This window comes from Acanthopagrus latus, chromosome 4 (genome assembly GCF_904848185.1).
Source record: "Acanthopagrus latus isolate v.2019 chromosome 4, fAcaLat1.1, whole genome shotgun sequence".
Classification (NCBI taxonomy): Eukaryota; Metazoa; Chordata; class Actinopteri; order Spariformes; family Sparidae; genus Acanthopagrus; species Acanthopagrus latus.
Window position 1 is genome coordinate 15,000,151 of NC_051042.1, and position 23,527 is coordinate 15,023,677.

The following is a 23,527-nucleotide window of genomic DNA, read 5'->3' on the forward strand; positions in this document are numbered from 1 at the left end:
TCCGTGCAGCGTCAAGCCAGCCGGAGCGAAAAGGAAGCGCCGCTTGGAAATTTCAAAATAAGAATCTCGGCTGAAGTAGAAGCACGATGAAATAACACCGGGGTCTGCGAAACTGGTAGAAACACAAAAACGGAGAAACACAAGCCACGTTGAAGGGGCTCCTTTCGACCGCACACCTATAGTTTCTGGACAAGAGGGCACGATTTAGGCTTTTATTTTTTAGACGTGTCCTCTGTTTCCGGTCCTGTTGTGGTTGTTTTGTGGAGGAGATTGATGCAGCCTGGCTCTTCTGCCCGAGCAGTGAGCAGGCTGAGAGGACGAGGGAGAATACTGAGGCAAAAAACCTGGAGATGAGAGATGTGGATGCGTGCAGAGAGGCAAGAGTCGTGAAAATCAAGTTTCTCATCGTGTTCGTCTTCGTGTGGACAATCTGACTGAGGGGTACTTCATTACAGACATGAGAATCAGTCTGCTGTTAAACCCTGACGTGTGTGGTCAGGTTACAGTTTGGAAGATAGATTGAAATATTTTAGATTAGGGTTCAGTATCAAACCTTTGCGCATGAAAAGCAAACCCCTGGCTTGGCTGATCCATGCGATAGGTTCAAAGGAGCAGACAACCGAAATCAACTTTAACTTGAGAATTTCCGGCGGTTTTAATCATGAAATTTCCAATATAACCAGTTTGATTTACCAATATAATCTGGAGGCTGTGGTGTTTCTTTGTTTGTTCTTTTTTTCTTTCTGAAGGCTTTGAAATACCTTACGATTAAATAATACATGATTGTTTGGTGTCCAAAGAGCTCAGGTTTAAAACTTTCAATTTGGAGTTTTATAGGCACACAGCTTGTTATTAAGAGGTCTGAGTAGCAGTTTGATCTATTCAAAGTCAAATATGTGTAACACCACATCGAAGAATAAGATAATGTACACATCCGCGTATGTGATTAACTTCGTGGCAAACAAAATAACCACATCTTTGTTTTTTTTTTGTTTTTTCAGCCTGTGTAAGACACAAAACATAAGACACAAAAATATCATCACCTGCTGTGATCACAATGGTTTGTGGTTATTACTGTATTAAGAAATAGGGAGAAAAACACATGTTCTATTTTCTCGTTGAGAAAGGTTGATTTTTCTATACTTTTTGTGGACACAGCAGTGGGATCTGTGGGACCCCAGACGATGAGGACTCAACAAACTAGTTATTAACGTGATTTTTTTTTCTTCTTATTCATGGATTCAAAATTAATTCATACGTGTTTCGGCCTGAAGGTCCTGCATTGCTCAAAGACTAGATTTCCATTTTCGTATTCAAGGTTTTTGGTCATTCCCATGTTTTATCTGAAAGTATAGAAGCTTGGAGGTATGACACTGAAGAAAAAATTGTAAATACAGAATGGAGAGACGCTTTGTAGTGACACTAAATTCACACTTTTACCTTATAGATTGATACATTATTCTATATTTACCCTTTGCAGGTGCATGCTGTTATCTACATCGCCATGTTGTACATTTTTTGTTTGTTAAAAAAAAAAAAAAAAACAAGCACTAAAGATGTCTCTCAGCCAACTTTTAGAAAACTTTGGTGTTGGAAAAATAAATCGTGTAGGAACTTGTTTGTGCACTATTGATTACCGGTATATTCTCATGTGAAGTAAGACATCCTAATTGATTTGAAAAGACATCATTTACAACCTGAAGGCAAGGAAGACCTGGTGCACCCACCTCAGATGGCATGTACGCTTAAAAAAGGGTGTTGATGATACCATTTCAAACCAATTTGGAATCTATGGCTTTTACACAGGCTCCAAACCAAAAAATAAAGATGGTCACTGCACCCATTGTTAAACCAGCACACTTCTGTTTTATCTAACAGGCGCTGTTACCACAGACGCAGGTGATATTGGGCCGTGATGTACATGACTAAACAGTAACACAGGAGATTTGTGTTGAATCTGTTTCCCTTGCTCACGGACAGTTTTAAACTCACTGATGTAGAAATAGAAATAAGGGACAAAATAAAATGTAATGCAGCAGAATTACAGGACACAGTTTATGTTGTGAGGCACTTCATCCACCTGGTCAAACACTGACTCTCAAATTTCAAACTTCATTAACAGTAGGAGCTCATTCTGTAGCTGAAGGATGTCCAGCGAACAGATTTTTGTTTTTGTTTTTGCTGAATGTGAGTTTCCAGGTTGCTAAGCCCGGCCGCTGTGTGTTTCATTCACAGTGATTAGCCTATAGCCTCCAGGCTCAGTCTGTATATAGACATGTCCGCAATAAACCTGCTGCTGCAGCGAGTTTGAGGCAGCACAGATTGACAGTAACCTGTCACGGGCCTCACTCTGAGCTGCCAAGAAGACGAGCCTGCTACAAGTTGCAAAATAGTCCCTATTTACATCCCAGCAAACAATAAACGTCAAACAGATATGATTCATAACCAGCCTATTACAACTAATGTTAATGTTAGCAAGCACTCTTCCCACCTATACATACCTATATAACCCTAGTCCGTAATGGGTTTCTTACTACCTCCCCATTTATGTGACTTTTTTTCCTAACTTTTCTTGTTTAAGAATTTAAAAAAGTAAGTAAACTAAAAGGAAAGGACAACGCAATTTCATATTGTTTAACTTTGTTTATAAGTGTCGGGCCCTGAGAACAGTGTTCTGGGACATTATTTTCCTCTGAGAGCAGATTATTTATTCAGTTATGGAAAAAAAATCTGTATTTCTGAGTTTGTATTATTACACCATTAATGTTGTACATATTAAAATTCTGAGTTTGAATATCTACTCCAAAAATTACATAGCACCTCTTTAAATTCTATGTTTGAGACATTTTAAATCTATTTAGACTATCTATGTGTTATGTGTCATGGCTGTAGCAAGTAAAGTCTCTGGAGAAGTCATCTGACACTTGAGTTCATGTAGTAGTATTTTACTTTACTAATGCCATTTTATGCAACTTTGTAATTCTATTTCACTTCATTTAGAGACACGCGACTCAAAATAAGTTAGGGATCCTGGGATATATTGTTTGTTCTGTGACATATCTGAAATTCTGTTTTGTGTATTGTGAAAATTCTTGGTCCCCAAAAACAATGAGACACATTTCAATTACATATATGTGTCCATTCCCAATATCCGGGACTGATTTTGAGTAGTATATCGTACATCTTACTCCTCTTTGATAATGTGACAGGTGTAATTAATTCAATGTTGAGTCTGTCCTCTACTGAGCATGATGATACCATCCACCTCCACAGGAAGGCGCTGTTGCGTGATGTTCCTGTGGGTGTTGAACATTTAAACTTCCCCTTAGTGTGTCTGCTGCTCTGATCAGTCAGGATAGTGGCATTGTGAAAAAACACAAAATAAATATAGTTAAAATTATTTTCTTGGAAATACACTGAGGTAGAGACCCAATGTGAAACGCAGACAAAAGACACCAAGAAACACAAAAATGTTGCCTTTGTAAATGAAATGAATTATTTCAGTGTGTTTGTTTATTGGTTTTATAATGGAGGGAGAGAGAGAGAGAGAGAGAGAGAGAGAGAGTATTAAATAACCTCTCTGTGTTTATGATAAATCTCAATAATAAACCTTGCCCCTGTGGCTGATTTCTTATCAGCATTTAGGGCTTAACAGTGCGTGACTTGCATTTTATCTGCTGCTGGTAAATCCACCTCCAGCAGATAAGGAGGTTGGAGGCTCGTCTAAAGCTTTTGTTTCCTGATTCCTTGACATTTTCTATCCTCAAAGGGTCATGTTTGTTTGACAAATGACTCTTGGAGAATATCAATAGATAGTGCACATTTAGCACAAAACCTGTTTTGACATTATTGTTGCTCAGATCATATATTGGTCCTTCTAACTTTATTTTCACTCACTGAAAACAAATAAAAAGGTTAATTAAATTGCATTTGACATTTTACGATTACATTTTAATCAGAAGAGAAGGATCTTCGTTGACTAAACAAACTAACTAAACAAACTCTCTTTGTATTCATGTCTGAATAAACTGAATCAACAAACTGACCTTAAAGGACAGCACAATTTCATACTGTTTTACTTTGTTTATATGTTGCGGACCCTGACACCTTCCTATCTTCAAACAAAGTTCTTTGGATCTTATTTTCCTGTGAGAACAGTTCATTTATTCACTTATGGAAAAAATAAGTATCTCTGAGTTTGTATTATTACCTCAATATGGAATCATGGAATCAAGTCTCCAAACAACATAGTGTCCCTTTAAAAGTACAATGAGCTGAAATAATTCAAACCAATCTCGACAAACTCCATCAGTTGAGAAAAATAATTACAATGAAAGATAAAAATAGTTTTAAGAGTCCTAAAAGTCTTAAATAAGGTATTGTCTTACATTTTTAGGAAAGCTCATCATTTATAGGTTTTCTGCATTTTAACCCCTTTAAAACCACAGGAATGTACATGCAGATACAATAAAGCTTGTAGCGGAAGAACTGCAAAGACAAAATGCTTTCATGGGAACTCATTTGAAAGGCAGCAAGAACTAGATTGTGACAACAGACTGATTTAATGTGAGGCTAAAACACAGCCTATGCCGCATCAGCTCAGCCATGAGAGAAACACGATTGATGTGATGTGTCTATGTTGTATCTGATAACGACTGAAAGTTTAACACTGAATGCCAAGACTGTTCACTGTTCTTTATAAACATCCTATCTGTAGATGAAAACTCGGATACACCCTCAGTTATGGCTCTACGGTCCAAAGGCCAAGGCAGCAGCGAAGGTTATTGAAACTGTATAACAGAGTGCAGCACCCGTCCTCCTCATAGTTAGTGCGCGGATGTTGATGGAGCTGAAGCAGCCGAGATGATTCCCAGGGTTTTTGTAGCGTTGCTGGCTGTGTCCTGCGTTGTGTCTGCCCAGTCGGAACTGGAAAACAACGCCAGGGAGTTCCTGCAGAGGTTCGACGAGGAGGCCACCAAACTTATGTACCAGTACTCGCTGGCATCATGGGCGTACAACACCAACATCACTCAGGAGAACTCAGACAAACTGGTAAGCATTCGAAGGCTTTTATGGTGCAGACTTGATTTAAGTTACTGATTTACATGATTTGATCTGGCTGTTTTCATTCCACCCAGGCACAAGAGGGGCAAGTTTGGGGCAATTTCTACAGCAAGATGTCAGAGGAGGCCCAGAAGTTCCCCATCGACCAGATCAATGATCGAGAATTGAAATTACAGCTCATCTCACTACAAGACAAAGGCTCTGGTGCCCTGTCCCCGGATAAAGCTGCACATGTAAGACAATCACTCCATGTTTAATTTTATTCTGTTGTAGATGTGTGTTTGAATGTGTCTTTAACTATCTTTGTTAATCTTCCAAAATCTGCTCACAGCTGAGTAAGGTCATGAGTGATATGAGTACAATCTACAGCACCGCGACCGTGTGCCTCAAGGACGACCCCGCTAACTGCCAGACTTTGGAGCCAGGTAAATTCTGTTAATAAGGGCCGGTTATGTTGACGTGGCTGCCTGCTACTGTCAGCCATAGTCAGATAAAGCAGTTTATAATTAACGGAGAAAAATAGAAGTGGCTTTTGTCCAAGTTTTTGACCTTAGGTTATGTATTCCATTGTGGTGACATTGTGGTTAGCGTTTGCATTTATCTGACTGCTATAGCAGGTTGAGATTTTACCTTAAAAAAACCTTCAAGATGAGCTTGTGAATACACATTTGAAAGATTTTACCAGACTCTCAGAACTTTTTTTGGGGTTCGTGACCCCTCACAGAACATGATTGTCTGGTGGGTGTCTCTTGTCACAGGTCAGATGTCTATGAGTTGTCAGCAGCTCCACCAAAGAAAGATTTCCCCATTTTTAAAGATGGTTTTATTTCAATAAATATTGAGGGTCAAAGAAGTAAAATCATGACAGTTTCATAAAAAACAGTAAAGAATACATATAAGTTCAACAAGTTTCCTCAGATGTATCAAGTGGCCCTGTGGAGGGGCCAGACCCCTCAGGTTGGGAACCACTTGACTAAAGCATTCAACTGAATATAAAGTTGTCAAGTAGTTAACCCCACCTAAACCCTCTACAATATTATTATTAACAATCTAATAATACCTTATACTAATTATATCCCGCACTGTCCATTTTTAGTAGTCTTACTTTGAATATATTTACCGTGGTACTTTTTAGACCTCTATAATACAGTTGTTGAAGAAGCACTGAGACCTTATATATAATATACCACAGCTGTACCACAATGTAAAAATATTCCATTAGAGCTAAAGGTCCTTCACTCCAAATTTCACTGCAGTAAAAGTTGAGAGGTATGAGTAGCAAAATGTATGAAACAATGATTATTTATTCAATATTTGCTCCATTTAGAGTACTTTGATGATCATGTTTATTGTCAATGATAATAACATTTCACTGGTGGAATGTAACTGAATATATTTACTCAAGTACAGTACTTACAAAAACAAAACAACTCAAAGCTTAAAACTAAAAAAAAAATATATATATATCTGATAACAAAACAAATGCTAAAAATTTGATCAGATGTGCAACTGATAAACTCATATTATACAATATATACAGACCTGTAAATAAATATGATTAACCTAACTGTCCTTTGATACTGAAGTACACCTAATATCAGATACTATAAGACTTCTACGCAAGTACTTTTTGTGTGGGTGACTTTCACCTTTACCAAAGTAAAATGTTAACACGATATCTTTACTTTTACTTAAGTATGAATTTAAGTTACTTTTTTACAACACTGTGAGATTTCCGTGTTATCAAAGTGGAGCTAATTTTAGCAGCCTTATATACTCTGCAGTAGTTTAATCTTTGACAGTTAATATATGAAAAAAGGATTATAGTAAAAAGTGCAATATTCAATATAGAACATTTTCCAAAATGTAGTTGAATAGCGGTATGAATGAAATCATAAAATAGAATATATACAGTACTTACTGTATGAATAAATGTCCTTCGTTCTGCTCGATCATTTTTTTTTTTTTTAGTGTTAACCTCCTCTTTGCATGTTTCTGGATGATTCCCTGAAAAGCCAAACCTTTATCTGAGATTAATGTGATCTGACTTGTGTGTTTGTCTGTTTACAGGCCTGGAACATGTAATGGCAAACAGCGAAGACTACGATGAGCGTCTGCATGTGTGGGAGGGCTGGAGGAGAGAGACGGGGAAGAAGATGAGGCCCCTGTATGAAGACTACGTGGATCTGAAGAATGAAGCTTCCCGACTTAATGGTGATGCTCAAACACAATGTCCCACTCGATGCTGTTAGGCTTTTTATTGTGAAGACCGTCTACTGCTTCTAGTGTGTACATGTCAGAGAGGCTGCGGTGTTCCTCAGGGTTGGTGTCCTTGTTCATTCTGCTCGGAAACTTAATGTAGCTTTCATCACTCCTGTGGGATGAACACTCACAGTTGGTAGTGTGAGCCTAACCCCCTCTGACACACACACACTTGCAGGTTTTAAAGACTATGGAGCTTACTGGAGATATAACTATGAGACCATCGACGAGGACCTTCTGTACCGTTACACTGGAGATGAGCTGATGGCGGATGTCCGCGCTGTATACAAACAAGTACGTCTAATAAATGTCCCTATTAGTAGATGGTATGTCTCAAAGTGATTAACTACAATTATTTGATGTTATATCCACAGATTATGCCTTTATACAAGGACCTGCATGCTTATGTGAGAGCCAGGCTGATGGAGGTCTACAAAGAGGGCATTTATCCAGAGGGACCTCTGCCAGCCCACCTGCTGGGTATGTGGAGGTTTCTGTTCAGAGCTAGGCATCAGATCAGAGGCATCAAGCTACAGCTATCAATCCTGCTGCGATCACTGTTCTATATATTACATTTTGCCTTTCTTTCTTTTTCTTTTTTTTTACTTTTCTTTGTTTGATGAGGTTATGACAGGAATGCATCATAGTTTTATGATATCTAAATTCCTAAATTCTTCACTTGCTGTCCTCTCTGTTTATCATCCATAGAGCACGTAGGTCTAAAAAAAGTTGTTGTTTTTATTTGTTGTTGTCATTTTTATGTCCTTCATAGTTTTGAGCCTTATAATTTTGTCTGTCTTTTCTTTGTCTCGTTCCTGTTTGCACCCCTGGTTTTCTTTTTCTTTCTTTTCTGTTTCTCCAGCGCAGGCCTACTGGCATTGTGGGTGGGATCCTTGTGTTGGGGAAAAGGGCTTTACTTTATGAGGTTTTAATTATAATTGATGAACCAACCCAAGATAACACACACCACTAAACATGAATCTCTGCCCCATATCAAAACTCACATCTTGTACTCAGGCCCTTTTCCAGCCCATGTAACTCAGGTGTGCAACAATGTTATGATATCATCATAAATAACATTACAGTGCATTATAGGTATTCATTATAATGTGACAATATGAAGAGTATTAGGATTTGGGTGTTGAAGTAAGTTTAAATCCCAGTCCAGAACTTTTGTTTGGCTCCCTCTGCTGTCCACGTCAGATTACTACCAGTCTGTTTATGACTGATCGGGTGGCAGCCTGAGAAACAATATTTAATATTATATATGGAACATATTTAATCTGAATCATTAAATCACTTCTGTTTTGAGGCTTGGTAAAGACAGACACCCGCCCTTCAGGAAAATGTTACTTACTGACTTTTTTAGTGGTTGTAAAAATACAGATAGAAGTTGACACAGATGTGATATAATGACACAATTTGAAAGGGTTGTAACTAACCTCTGCTTTAGGAAGGTTATCATCGTGTCCGCTGGTGAAAAAAACAAAAAAAAACAACACACATTTGTGTCAATTGTTCAGGTGACATGTGGGGAAGATTCTGGACCAACCTGTACCGCCTGTCAACCCCCTACCCTGACAAACCAGATATCGACGTTAGCCAAACCATGGTGGACAAGGTACAGTGCACTTTTGTTGATTCTTTGCCCCTGTTTGCATAATAAACACAAAAACGGCCTTTCTATTGCAGTTCACACAGTGATTAAGACATGAAAAATTAAAAGCTTATACTGGAACTGAAACCAGATGTCAAATTGAATTTCAGGGCTGGACAGAGCTTCAGTTTTTCGAAGAAGCAGAGAAGTTCTTCATGTCTGTTGGTCTTTACGAGATGTTCCCAAACTTCTGGAATAACTCCATGCTGACGAAGCCTACGGATGGACGCAACGTGGTCTGTCACCCCACCGCCTGGGACATGGGAAACAGAGAGGACTTCAGGTAGGAAAAAAATCCACACATAAATATGCTGAAACAAATGTCACATCGACAGTCCGGGCAACTCTGTGATATTGAAACTGCTGACTCTAAGATAAAACTTCCATGGGCAAACCCACATTAGCAGTTGATTAAGTGTCATCATAAATCATAATTCCATGTGAGATGTTTTATTGGGGTTTTTGTGCTGTGTTGAGAAGTGTAATCTGTAGATCGGTACATGAGGGCCATAAATATGAACTAGTTGGAACAATGATCTTGATCAATCTCTCTGAGTAATTTTTTCCAGCTGATAAAGATGACCAAAGTCAAATATTAATCAGTATTGTTGATCCAATACTCAGAGGTTTGAGTGTCTAAAAGTTTGTCCAAATTTAAAATGTAACTCTTTCAACTCCTCTAGTATCAGATTGGGTGATATCTACTCCTTCAGTCCCTGGAAAAGGACTTAATTTATTTTTTTGGACTTGGACTCCAGTGCTCATTCCATCTGACTCATCAGAAACATGCTGTTGCGCAGCTTTTTTTTTTATTGGTGCAGTATATCTGATATGATTGTGCCATGTCTGTGCCCAGCACTGTAACTGCTGATAACAACAGTTTTCCTGCGATTTCTTCAGGATCAAAATGTGCACCAAGGTCACCATGGACGACTTCCTCACGGTGCACCACGAGATGGGTCACAACCAGTACCAGATGGCCTACCGCAACCTGACCTACCTCCTGAGGGACGGAGCCAACGAGGGTTTCCACGAGGCCGTCGGAGAAATCATGTCCCTCTCTGCTGCGACTCCCAAACACCTGCAGAGCCTGGGGCTCCTAGCGCCTGACTTTGTTTATGATGAGCGTATGTATCGATTCGCATGGACGGTGCTATTGATGTAGAACACTGACAATTATTGAACATAAGTAAAGGTTATATATAACTAGAATGATTACTAACTGCTGTTGACTGAAGCCATCTTTATTTTATAAGCTCAGTTAGCTGTGGTTAGCTAAATTTGGTCATTAGCTACTCATCCCCTTATGAACTGAATGTCAGCTGAAGTTGCAGAGCAAAACAGCACTGCAGCATTCTCTTAAACAACTGAACCAGACAGACACAAAACACAACTGAAAAAAAAAAAAAAAACATAGACTGTTCAGCGTAATTAAAGTGTCCAGAAGCCCCAAGATCACACAGTGATTTGAAAAGTTGTTAATTACACCCGTTTTTAAGACTTAATCTTCACTGTGTTGCTTAGCTTAAACCTTTAGCACCCCTCTCCTCTGAAGTGGGTGAACAAGCTCAAATGTGCATTGAGGACTCACATCTTTAGACTTACATTCAAAATATGTTTTATTTGGAGTCTCTGTGCTTTCAGAGGCTTGGATTACATCAGCCATTTTTATGTTTTTTTGAATAGTTGTTTTTTCCATTTCGAAATAAGTTCCCATCTCCTTCAGTTGTTTGGGAGAATGCTGCAACACTGTTTTGTTGCTTGTGAACTACAAAGCTTCATATAACGTTCCATCAACATGGGGATCAGTAGAAAATGAATGAATTCTCTGTCAACGGGTGACCTTATCCTTTAAGGTTGTTTTAATCAGTAGTTTTATAATAACAATCCATCCAATACCCATGTTATAACTGTCATCTCTACTGAATTGTTTCTGGTTTGCCAGGTCACAAATCTGAATACAGCCCGTCTTTGTTTTCCTGTCAGTGACAAATTAATTGAAAAATCTGGCCGAATCAGAGAAGTAGTCAATGTGTGAGTAATCTGTCTGAGTTGCTGCCCTCAAATGACACGGATAGATGATGTCACACCTGTTTTCACCTGTTTACCTCAGTGACCAGAGGCATAGCACGACTTTGGGCCCCTCTGCTAACTGTTATACAAACTGTCATCTAGCTACAGTGTCTGACTTAGGTGTCATAAATAGCACGTCAGATGAGTGCTAAACACTTCTGGGTCTTGCAGTAAACTCACTGAAATGTTCCCAGAAAAGAACAGCTCAACAAAACAGGGCTGTAGGCTGTTGAAAAAAAGGAAGAAACAATGTCCTTTTTAGAGACAGTTTCAATTTAATACTGAAGCAAATAAGACCATCAGCAAGACGATTAGCTGATTCTGTATAATTACTGGAGTCATTTGACACAAGGCAATGGTGCTCATAATGCTTTTTGTCCACAGGGGTCACCAGAATCAACAAAAAGCTAACGTTTCTTGTAGCTGCCATAACTTTTGTTATGATGTTTGGACCAGAAGCACACAGCTTCCTGACCTTTTCTCTTCATATAGCTTCAATTATTTTGTGTTTCTTCCCTTGCAGAGACTGAGATCAACTTCCTCCTGAAACAGGCGCTCACCATCGTGGCTACACTGCCATTCACCTACATGCTTGAGGAGTGGAGGTGGCAGGTGTTTGCGGGGAACATCCCCAAGGATGAGTGGATGAAGCAGTGGTGGGAGATGAAGTAAGCAGAGACGTACATGAAGCATCTTTTAATGGGCCAGTTAGCTTGCCCAGCCCGTGATCACTCACAAGTTAATTGCATAAAGACTTGCTAACATCTAATATTAATGTCATCACATGTGGTCATGACATCAAGAGTGGACTAGTGTTATCGTTGTCTTTTCATGTGGTGTAACCTCAGCGGCTGCTTCGCTGCAGGTTCTTAGTGACAGCATCAGCCTGCGTCAGTGCTGACTCTCTGTTGTCACAACAGGAGGGAGCTGGTCGGGGTGGCGGAGCCGTACCCCAGAGATGAGACCTACTGTGACCCGCCCGCTCTGTTCCATGTGTCTGGAGACTATTCTTTCATCAGGTAACGCTCCTACTGTAAAGCTCAGCACTTGACAGAAATAAAAGCATGACACCTTAAAGTGTTACTCAAACAATTTCACACATAAAAGTGTGATTGCAGGGCTTGGGGAGTGCTACTGCATCTGTAAAATGTAGTATAAAGCCTTTTTTTAGGATCCAGAGGAAACTGCATGTAAACTGAGCCTCTAGTGATTTCAGTCAGGCTACTTTTTTCACACACGTAGGACTCCCCAAGACCTGTAAGCAGACTTTTAAGATGCAATATGTATAAATTTTGGGTGAAAACATCCAAGAATTAAATTAAAATTACTAATAGCATGTGAGGTTTTCGCATTAAGACTTCCATGTATTAGTTTGTAGAGGTATCTACTGAAGTCATCATGCCAACCAGTTAGCTCTTGCCCATCTCAGTCCAAAGCTCCTGTGCTAGCATTATAAAGTCAGACACTCCTAATCTGGACTGCTGGCTAACCACAGCTAACTGAGCTTATAAAATAAAGATGGCTTCAGTCAACAGCAGTTAGTAATTTTTCTAGTTATACTAGTTATATGCTATCCCTATTTGTGGTAGTATTTGTTGGAGTCCGAATTTGACAAGACACCAATTCTTACATATTGCACCTTTAATTTGACAAATTGGTGGAGTTACCCTTTAATTCCAGCCACCTGGACTTTCTCGCAATCAGCTTTGTGTGAGTTTAGACTAGTTTTTGGATGGCTGGATATACTTAAAGTGAAAGTTAAGTTTAAGTTGTGAATGATTGTAAATGAAGAGTGGCTTGGCTTGGAACAAAGCAGTATGACATTTGAGCTAGCCAGCGTGTTGGAGGGAAATAACCGTCTTGTAAAAATGTGGTCTTTCAACCCATTTCCGCTTTGAGACATTACCCCTTATGTATCTGTGTGTGCGTGTGTGTGTGTGTGTGATTGTCCCTGGTTGTGTATGCAGGTATTTCACAAGAACCATCTACCAGTTTCAGTTCCAAAAGGCACTTTGTGATGCTGCTAATCATACAGGACCCTTGTCAACATGTGACATTACGAATTCCAAAGAAGCAGGAACCAAGCTGAGGTATGGATGACTTTCTGTTCCTCTTTAACACACGAGTGTGGCATATTTGTGTGATTGTGGTGCACATGCATACATCTCATCATAATTATCATCAATGTTTTCTGTTAGGGAGATGTTAGAGTTGGGAAGGTCCCAGTCCTGGACCAAGGCTTTGCAGACGATATCCGGTGACACTAGGATGGACGCTAGGCCCTTGTTGGACTACTTCCAAAAGCTTCATGACTGGCTTAAGGCAGATAACGCAAAACATGACAGGATGGTGGGCTGGAACCCAGAAATATCTCCATGTGAGTAAAGATACCCACATTGAAGATTACTGCCAGTAAAATAACAATCAATTAACTTACAGGACTATTTTTCATGTCTGTATAGTAAAACAGCCTGGTTTTTGAGCAGACTGCTGATATATTGTGTCTTGTATGTTTAACCTTTACAAAAACCAAAATATCAAAAACAAAACACATTGTCGGGGGGGACTATTTCTTTGGTCAGTATTTTACTGGAGTCTCATCGTCAAGAGTTGGTGAAGAGTACTGAAAGAAATATACTGATATGTAAAAACCCCTAAAGGCTTTTTAAGGAAGTAGAAAAACACAGACTTAACCCACTAGCATTTTCAAACTACACTCATTCCTGGAGAGTACATTTCCTGAAGAGAATGCATGTGATGGCTGCAAACTGCTGCTGTGTGCAGCTGGGGTATAGAGCAAGACAAGTTTTTACTGACTTAAAGGAGACCTATTATGCAATTTTTTTTTCTCATCCCTTTCCATTAGTGTTTTTATAAACTATGTTCTTGTGTCTGTAAAAGATTATGACAGTTAAAAAAGGTCAAAGGCCGTGCCAAGGGAAGCTCCTCTCTCCTACCTTTTCAGTAGCTCTGCCGTGACTTTGTGACATCACACCACTACACTACGTCACACATTTGCATAATTTGGATGTAAGAATTGGTTTGGCACAGCTGCTCTGTTGATGTTAGCGGGTTGGAAAAACACTGGGAGGAGGGAAAGACTAATGAGGGAGATGGCGTGTAGGTGTGGAGGGAAGATCGGGCTGGTGGGGACACAAGACAAAAGGGCAACACACACCAAAACACAAAGAAAACACACGTATAATGAAACCAAAATGACAGGACTGTGACAGTTTGAATTTGATGTATTAATGTTAAAAACTGTAAGAATTTCAGTTTATACTTTATATACCTGCTTGTACATGGTATCCAAAATTGGTCGCATCTGGAGTTTATGGCAGTTTATGTGTATTTAGCCACAGCAACAATTTATTTTAACCACTTATAGTGTGGTTGACATCCAACAACAAATGCATGTTGTCCGGAGCCAGCCGACCGGTCACCTGCCACGTTTGATCTGATGAAATATGAAAAATGGGAAGCAACAAATGACTGAATTCATGATTTGACTTTTCACAGTTTTAAAGAATCAAATTAAAGTGAGACTGAGTCTGAAGGCTGCCATGGGCGAGGATGCTGTGAGTACTATTAACCATTTTTAGAAGTTGAATCAACTACACATGAACTTCATTTTGTGTATTTGAAGTGAACTGCAATGTGTTTGAAAATACTAATCTACTACAATATGTTTCAGTATCCCTGGAATGAAAACGAGATGTACCTGTTCAAGGCCAACATTGCGTATGCTTTAAGGCAGTACTACGCCCAACGGAACATCACCCGCTCCTTCACATCAGACAACGTCATCACGACTGTCTGGACTCCTAGAATCTCCTTCTACTTTATGGTCAGAAGCACAGAGAACCCCGATGAATTTATCCCAAAGGATGTTGTGGTGGCTGCCATAAGGTGAGGCTGTAGTGTTATTCACCACATCCACAAGTGTAATTTGATTATTTACAGCATCGTCCACAACACTGACTGCAATTAACTCATTTGTGTTTCACCCTGAGCAGCTGTACTGGCCAAGTTAATTGATTTTTTTTATTATTTTTAGTAATGCTAGCTCTAAGGTTGGCAGTTTTGGTCTTTTAAAGGTTCAAAGTTAATTTATTTGTCAATAGACAACACCAAAGTTGTCAAATTAAACTGAGAATAAATTGCTTTATGATATAGGAGAGAAAAAAAAAATGGCTGGTCAAAGACGCCAGACTTAATATACAGTGAGTGCCATTATCAGGGCAAAAGTTGAATTTGTATATGAGCAAATACCTGCAAACCTATTGATGTTCCCATCAACCTTAGCTGCACTATGTTTAGTACTAAATAGCAAATGTTAGTTTGCTAACATGATACAGTAAACCAAGTCAGTGAGCATGATAAACATAATACTTGCTAAACATCAGCATGTCTTTGCCATTGTGAGCATGTCAGCATGCTGTGTTAGCAATTAGCTCACAGGGCTGCTGACAGAGCCTTACTAATGTATGGATTTTCTTTCAGTTGCTTCTTGCTAAAAATGATATGTTAAACTCTGTGTGTCCTTTCTGTTGAGACATTTAATAAATGTGAGCAATAATTAACCCATTCTAATACTGATTCCAGGTTATCTCGAGCCCGAATCAACGATGCCTTCCAACTGGATGACCAGACGCTGGAGTTCGAGGGAATCATCCCAACACTGGCCGCTCCTGTGCAGCAGCCGGTGGAGGTGTGGCTGGTGGTGTTTGGGGTGGTCATGGGAATTGTGGTGCTAGTGGGCGTTTACCTCATCTTCTCTGGTATCAAAGAGCGCAGAAAGTAAGTTTGCCCTTGAGACTGTGACCTATATTCGCCATGTTAGCTCAAAACATACATAACTTAGAGACGTGCCGTATTCCTTGTGTGTTTGTAGGAAGCCTGCAAAGGCCACCGTGGAGAATCCCTATGAGAACAATGAAGAACATACTAACAAAGCCTTTGAAGAGAGTGAGGATGAACAAACTGGATTCTGAGGAACAGAGCGGAGATGTCCTCAGTGCTTACGTAAAGTAGACACATATTCCAAGGATGGGAAAGTTAAAACTCTAGCTCTAACTCTAGCTGATAAGGCCGTTCCCTCTTTTATCACCTTTGCATGGCCTCTTATTAACCGTCAGTGTAAGTGCTTAATGTGTATATGTATGAAAGTTTTACTTTGTCCGGGAGTTGTATATTGGATTTAGGTTGTGGAAAGGTAGACCTAAGTGTTCTTAATTGTAACATACTAACAATACTTCCCATGTGAATGTCCAACAAGTGTGCTATTTTTTAAATGTGCAATATGAATTGCAGAATTTTAGTTCAAAACATCCAAAAAATTATCAACAGAACGTGATGAAATAACAGGTATGTTTATATTATGTTATTTTTCTTTGTTATCTACAGAAGTAGGCATGCTAACCCGCTAGCCCTGAGCCTAAAAACCTCTTTCTCCCAGCAGTCCAAAGCTGCTGTTCTAGCACCAACATTCCACTGGCAGTCTTGCTAACTGCACAGCTAAATGAGCTAAAAAGCTCGCCGCAGTCACTGGTGTATAAAATATACAACTGGCAGCACTCAACTAACTGTTGAGTATGAATTCAAGATGGCTAATTCTTATGCATAGCACCTTTAACAATTCATAGCACTATAACTGTGTTACTCTGGGAAATCAATGAGTTATAATTATGTGTATTTAAGTACACCTTTTGTTATCTTGATGGACATTTACCTTGTACTTTCTGTATATTTACTTATATACACCTATGAACCGAACATAGTGTGATGAATATAGATACACATTTAATAAACTGCAAATATGAGTTTAATATACTCAGTGTGAACATTTAAACAAGTTTAAAAATAGATAATAAAATAATATATAACAAAATAATGAATGAATGAATTAATCAACTATATTTTTTCATAAATAGAATATTTTAATAACATTAAAAAAAGTATTAAATGTTTCCAGTAGAAGTTCTTTAGATTGTACCGTGTTTTTCTTTAAATATCATACCTCTCCTTTCACTGTGGATATTTAAGTGACATGCAGCTGAATTTCTGGACAATCAATCAAAAGGACAAGAATTGTGTTTGTCAATATAACTTTTTAATGTTGAATATTCTGTAAAAGACATTTTTCATAATTCTTACTTGTTTTATACTTATACTTGTTTTGAAATGTCAAATTAAAGGTTGTCAAAGCATAAGAAAATGTAATAATACAAAGTAAAAAAAAAAAATTAGTTTCCCTGTTGTTCCACTGTAAAACAAAGAACTACTCATTCAGACTCATGCTTATAGTTTAATGGTGTTCACAAAATCTCTAAAAAATGTACATTAGAAAGTGTTAAATAAAGTTATTATCAAAATCCTTTGTTTGCTCTACCTGTTTTGAAAATACAATAAATGTTTGATAAAAGTTATATGTTGAATACAAAAGATTCATGTTTGCAAAAAAACAAAAACAAAAAAACAATTAGCTTGGAGGGTCACTTTAAACAACATAACTGATTACCAAGAGTGACATCACATATGAAAGTCTGAACATACGCAAAACATTTTTTAAATTTCATATAGTTGTATGATACATATCTACGCTTTTCTGCAATAGCAGAATTTGACACAGTGACACTGTTTTCTATCACTGGACCGGGTGGCTCATGAAAAAGAGCTCCGTGTGTTGGTTTTCTGTTTGACATCATCTTCAAGTCAAAATTCATGAGAGAATTTTAAATGTTAAGGGGAGACACTACACTGTGAAACTAGAGTTGATTCCTTACAAAACAATTATTTTGTTTCTAATAATTTAGAAAGTTTCAATTTGCAAATAAGCCTTTCTAATTAAATACTGCCACATTCCATTAAATAAATCTCAACTAAAATAACACCTAAATGTGTATTTTTGAAAGAAAGACGAGAAAACAGTCCAACAACTTCAAATTACCCAGAGCATGAAAAAAAACAATGATATCACCTTTAGTGTCTCCCCTTATGCTGACCTGACTGAGAACTGAGAGTAAGTGTGACTTGTGACCCTCCGTCACTTCTTGATGATGAAGAGGAACGCCCGCTCTCCCTCAGCCTCATCCCAGGTTCCCATGTCCACGAAGTCTGTGTTGACGATTTGGATGAACCAACCGAGATGCAGCGCTGACTCAAATTTCCTCTGTTTTGACCGGTCGGACTTCATGTAGAAGACGTAGGAGAGGGCGTTCGCATCGCTTTTGGAGATCTGCATCAGGCTCTGCTTCTCACACGTCTGCAACAACAAAGATGTTGTATTCGTCACAAAGAGCACAGGTGGCTGTTCAACATCCCGGCCATGAGCTGATCTCTTTGCTCTTCATGTCACAGTAATATCGCTCAACTAGTTAAACTCACAATGACAAACTCAAGTCGAGAAAACCTACATCCATTTAACATGTATTTACTATTGATTAGTCCCGTGCTAAGGCTGGATGTTGGTCATACCATTTTTGCATAGACATACATTTTTCCTCCTCACTTTGGTGATTGCCTGAATTTATCCTCAAGCGCCATCATCAGGTCAACAACAGTTTGATTTTGCAGGACTTTCATATAGACCTACTTTTCCAAACAAAGTTTGTGGTAACAGATGGATAGCCTTGACACTGACAGGTTAGCGTACAAAACTCAAAAGGTGCCGTATATATAAAGATATAATATAAACTCTGTGTCCATGATACTTAGATCTGTACAGGTTGATGACTCTAGCAGTTACCTCCACTTGCAGCCGCACACTGTCTCCTTCCTTGCAGCACCTGACGAAGCAGTTGGAGCCAGTGAAGTTTAGGACCACTGGCATCCCTCTGAAAATCTTTTCCACAAAGTTTGACTTGTAGGAGTAGATGGTGATCTTTTCTGAAAGCAAAAGAATCAATCGAAAAATTACACAACGATGAATGTCCGAGGAGAGTCTCACACCCGTGATGGCTGATAGTTTCATTTTTCAGTGGATGGGTACGTGGCAGGTTGCTGCTCACTGCACTGAGTGACAAACCTGGATTTGGTGAAGCGTAGAGGGCCCTTTGAGAGCAGAGACCTCTGAGGTAGTAGTGAGTGGCCACGTGTTCAATCTCTACGTCAGACGGCTTCTCCACTCTGAAACTTCCACTTCCTCTTGGAACTTGAAGTGACACAGGGAACAATCAAACAGAGCGGATGCAGTTCATTATTTAGATCCTCTTTCTTTAGAAAATACAGACTTTATCACAGGTGATTAATTCCTCAGTGAGTTTTTTTTTCCAGTAGAGCAGAGGTCCACTGTACCTAGATCTGTCTTAACTCCAAGAGGTCAACTTACATATCTTAGGAAGTCGGCTTTTCAAAAACCCATTAGAAACAGTTCTGAAAAATACATTTCCCATATACAGAGACTCCTGGTCAGAGACTCCAGCAATGTCATACTTTTATACTGTATTACAGAGAGGTTGACTAGAGCCGCTGTTTTGTTGACTCAACAAAAAAATGTAATTCAGCTTGGGCTTTGGAGTTAGAGACCCATGACTTGATATGTGATGACTCGAATGACTTGCCTGTGTTCAGTGTTCTTTATTTCGTGGACATGCCCCTGCTTGTCTTGTGTTTAGCGCCACTTGCCATTTTGTTTTTCTCCTTTTTATTTCTTGCTGTTTGGATTTTTGTCACTGGGTCACTCACTATTTTTACTTCCGTGACAGTCAGGCACTATACTCCAAATTGTGAAATCAAAACGATTATCTGGTGATTATTAACCCTGGCGAGAGAAGTGAAATGAAGTGAGGTGAGTAGACTAAAACCCAACTTACTCACCAAGCACCACCGTGCTGGATTCGGCCACCACCACCACGTCATTCAAGGTGCATCCTGACCCATTACACCCCTGACAGGGGCTCCCGTCCTCGCATCCCCTCCCGCTCACCACAGAGATGCTGGTTTGCGTCATGGTGACAATGAGCAGATCAGATGAACACTCCCCATTCTCTTTGTCTTTACAAGCATCCTCCGTACCCACATGCCCTCTTCCTTCCCCATCCTGCTCCATCTCATTCTCCTCCAGGTCTTCCTCCCTCTTCATCTCCATGCAGAAACTGAGCACTGTGGACTCTTTGGAGAAGGGACGTAAAGTTTCCTCAGCTGGTGAGGACGGCTCAGGGTGCTCCTTCATCCTGCCGCTCTTGTGCACCGTCTGGGAACCAGAAGGGGGGGAGGGGGTACAATATAAATAGGTCTGCTGGTGATACAATCACTAACTTCTTCATTTGATTTGTTTAGAGGATCCATTTTAGTTATTACCACAGCAACAATGATTCTATCTGGACACGATATAAAGCAACTTCTTTTTTTTTTTCAGTTTGACTGATTTTTCTCTTAAGATAAATAGGAATAGTTTTATACAGCAACACGCCAAGTCTGTAAACTCACCAGCTTTGGATTACCATCAGCTAACATTTGTGCCAACTCCTCAGGTGTGAGATCTTGCACGTCTATCCCGTTTATCTGCATCAGTTTGTCTCCTCTCCTGAGGAAAAATAGATTAAGGCCTATACATTAGTTACAGCTAATGAGAATATTAATGTAATGAGCCATTTTTTTGTGGAAAAACATCCCTGTTCTAGATTCACTGGCTTTTTGCACAAGGAAAAAAAAAGAATATAATATGCAACATATGTGGAATTTACGAAGAATTTGTCATAAAAACAGTTCCACAACATTTTTAAATTTCCTCCTGACTCAACAATTCACAAAGATTAGTGATTAAATAAGGTAGTTTGGGGAACTTCTCTCCATATTTATCGCCTTGCTGTTGTTGACGGTCTGCTGTTGTACAATTGTTCTCAAATTGTTGTAAATTATTATTTATGCCGATTACATATAAGTTAGCCTGGCCATTAATATTAATACAAAAACATGTTGCACCATTTACAATGACCTCATTATATAGACTGACTGCTCAGCGACCCCCAACTGATGTCTGACGTCTCTGTCCTGTAGTGTCACACAGTATTCTGCGGAAATGTTTTGTTTAGAAAGTCATAAAGTTGCTGTCAGTTAAAGCGACAATGCCTCCAAGTCCTGTTTATCATTCTGTAATCAAAACATGTCTTATTACAACTTTTTACTCGTAAAAAAGAAATCTTATAAGCCAATGGACACCTCTGTTCACACTGCTTGCTGCCAAAGTGGGAGTAGTTTTTTGTCATTTCACATTTGAGACTTCTGTATTTCTGTTTTCTGTGCAACAAAGGTCATAAGTTTCAGGTCTGCAGTTAACATGAAACAATGTTTATTAATAGGTTGTTGATCAATTAATTCAGTTCGAGTGATTTCTAATTTGCTGGTTTTCTTCTTGATGAACTGGTTCTTGAGCCTCCCTTTGTTTTGTGTGACTTGTTTCTTATCAATCAATTCATTGTTCTTTAAATGTATTTTTGCCTGCACTTGAACGAACCACACTGCTCTGTGCTTTCTCGCAGTAAATACGTCTTCTGAGCCACAGAAACACACCAGTCTGTATTTGCACCAGTGTCTGACATGTACCTGGCAAACGGCTTTCCTCCACTCGCCCTCTTGTACTTCACCACATTCTCCACCTCATACTGGTGCTTTCCCTCCTGAATCTGGTGGTTGATCAGCACGCCTCCCTTTACCAGAGAATCCTGGAATAAATAAACAGGCCTTTTAAAATGCGTCTTACATATTAGTGGTGTTTTGTGTTAAATGCAGTTAGATTGTGTCACCCACCTTCAGATCCATGGTGCCAGCTGTGCTCACTGCTGATGAAGCAAGAGACTGAAGCTGGCAGCAGTGACTGTGTTGCCCTTTTAAACCCTCGGCATGTCTGTGCTTCTGCTTCGCACGAACAGAAGGGGAAGTAAGAGTGAAGGGTCACTCACACAGTCCTGGACGGGGAACTCGTGTCAGAAGAGGAAGTCGATAAGGATTAGCGAATCTTAAATTAAAAAACGGACCCGGTGTACACTGTGACTTTGTTCGAAAACAGAACTTGTGACACGAATGGAAGAAGAGACGAGAATTTATCAATAAAGCGCCGTTAATGTTGTTACGTGTTTCTTCTTCATTGAGCCTCTATTTAAAGCAACTTTATGTAACTTTTCTGCCTGAAAACAACCATGTAACTTCAGTGAGATAACACACAAGTTCTCAAGACATGACACTGTTATGACGTAATGAGTTTTGTTTGTTACAGACCTGCAATTCGTATTTACAACAATGGTGTCGCTCTCAGAAACTATGGGGGGCACCACATCACACAGAATGCTACATGATGTTGCTTTAAATCTTGGAGGATCATTAATAACACAATAATAACACATAATAAAGAATGAATACACACAAAAACGATGAATGTTGAAACGAACATGCATCAGACTACAGTTAATAGCTTGTAATCCCAGTTTTAAACTGACCGAGAGCCAGCCTGCTCAACTGAGATTTTAGAGGGTCTACGTTTATAGAAAGATTGGAATATGTTTGCTTTATTTGTTCTTTTTCACAACTGAAAAAGGAACATTAAACATATAAAAATACAAGACAAACAACATCTAAAGAGGAGACTGTCAGTTTATTTCTTGTGGATTGTCTGCTCTACTTAAACAGCATGGGTGAAAGACTTATCAAAAAAGACTTATTGAAAAAAGAGTATTTTGTGCTTTGTGTATTTTACTAGCATAACTAGATTTTCACTCAGTAGAGTGCAGACCTCAACAGACTCCGTCCAACCCAGTCACCAGGAAAAATGTTGGCAAATTATGTTTCCACAAAACCACAGATAAGTCAAACCTGGATGTTTCTTTATGTTGCAACTTTTTTGTGTAGGTAAAATTTTCAATATTTTTTTTTGTATTGTGTTTATGCTCTGCTCCGGTTTAGGCACAAAAAACACATTGGTTTGGAAACCATTCATGGTTTGGTTAAAGATATTAGGTGGAGATGAAAAATAGTTAGTATGCTAGTCAGAAGAATGGCTGGTCTGCAGGTCTCCTTAAAAAAAAAAAAAAAAAAAAAAAAAAAAAAAAAAAACCACATAAATGTGCAGAAATATCCCTCAAGTGTCCTATCAAATATGCACTGGTTTGACTCAAACTGCAATCGGCCATTTCTAATAAATGTTTTCATCAAGATCCATCCAATATTGCCTAAAAGATAAACAAAAATGTTGAAACTTCTGGTTCCGTCCCTTTATCCAGATCTGCACCAAAAGTGAAGTGGGTCTGTTCCAGGCTGAGACCCATCCTCCATCCACGTTTTGCGGAAATTCGTTCTGTAATTTTTGTGTAATCCTGCTGACAAACCAACCAACAAACAAAACTTAAAGGTTTTTTCCTCAGATTTAGTGCATACAGAACCACAAGCATTCAAAATTGCTTAAACGATCCAAACAACGACGAGTTGACTGAAGGAGTGACGTGTGCTGGCACGTTACCATTACGAGTTACATAAATG

General features: G+C 39.1%; 2 protein-coding genes across 2 annotated transcripts; one reads left to right on the forward strand and one right to left on the reverse strand.

The window, feature by feature from the left end:
* The first annotated feature begins 4,822 nt into the window (after positions 1 to 4,822).
* On the forward strand, positions 4,823 to 17,430 carry ace2 (angiotensin I converting enzyme 2). The gene is given in 18 exon segments (XM_037095900.1): positions 4,823 to 4,859; positions 4,862 to 5,052; positions 5,139 to 5,297; positions 5,396 to 5,489; positions 7,135 to 7,278; positions 7,505 to 7,620; positions 7,701 to 7,806; positions 8,850 to 8,947; positions 9,094 to 9,266; positions 9,884 to 10,110; positions 11,580 to 11,724; positions 11,977 to 12,075; positions 13,024 to 13,146; positions 13,255 to 13,433; positions 14,576 to 14,634; positions 14,751 to 14,965; positions 15,662 to 15,856; positions 15,951 to 17,430. Coding segments are annotated over 18 exon segments (2,445 nt in total). The 5' UTR covers positions 4,823 to 4,837; the 3' UTR covers positions 16,051 to 17,430.
* Positions 17,147 to 21,964, reverse strand: il1fma (interleukin-1 family member A). The gene is made up of 7 exons (XM_037095904.1): positions 21,806 to 21,964; positions 21,602 to 21,720; positions 20,486 to 20,582; positions 19,874 to 20,249; positions 19,083 to 19,208; positions 18,804 to 18,943; positions 17,147 to 18,320 (listed from the first exon to the last, which is right to left on the reverse strand). Exons 1-7 carry the CDS (start codon positions 21,815 to 21,817, stop codon positions 18,102 to 18,104), a joined length of 1,089 nt encoding a protein of 362 aa, XP_036951799.1. The 5' UTR covers positions 21,818 to 21,964; the 3' UTR covers positions 17,147 to 18,101.
* Positions 21,965 to 23,527: the final 1,563 nt, after the last annotated feature.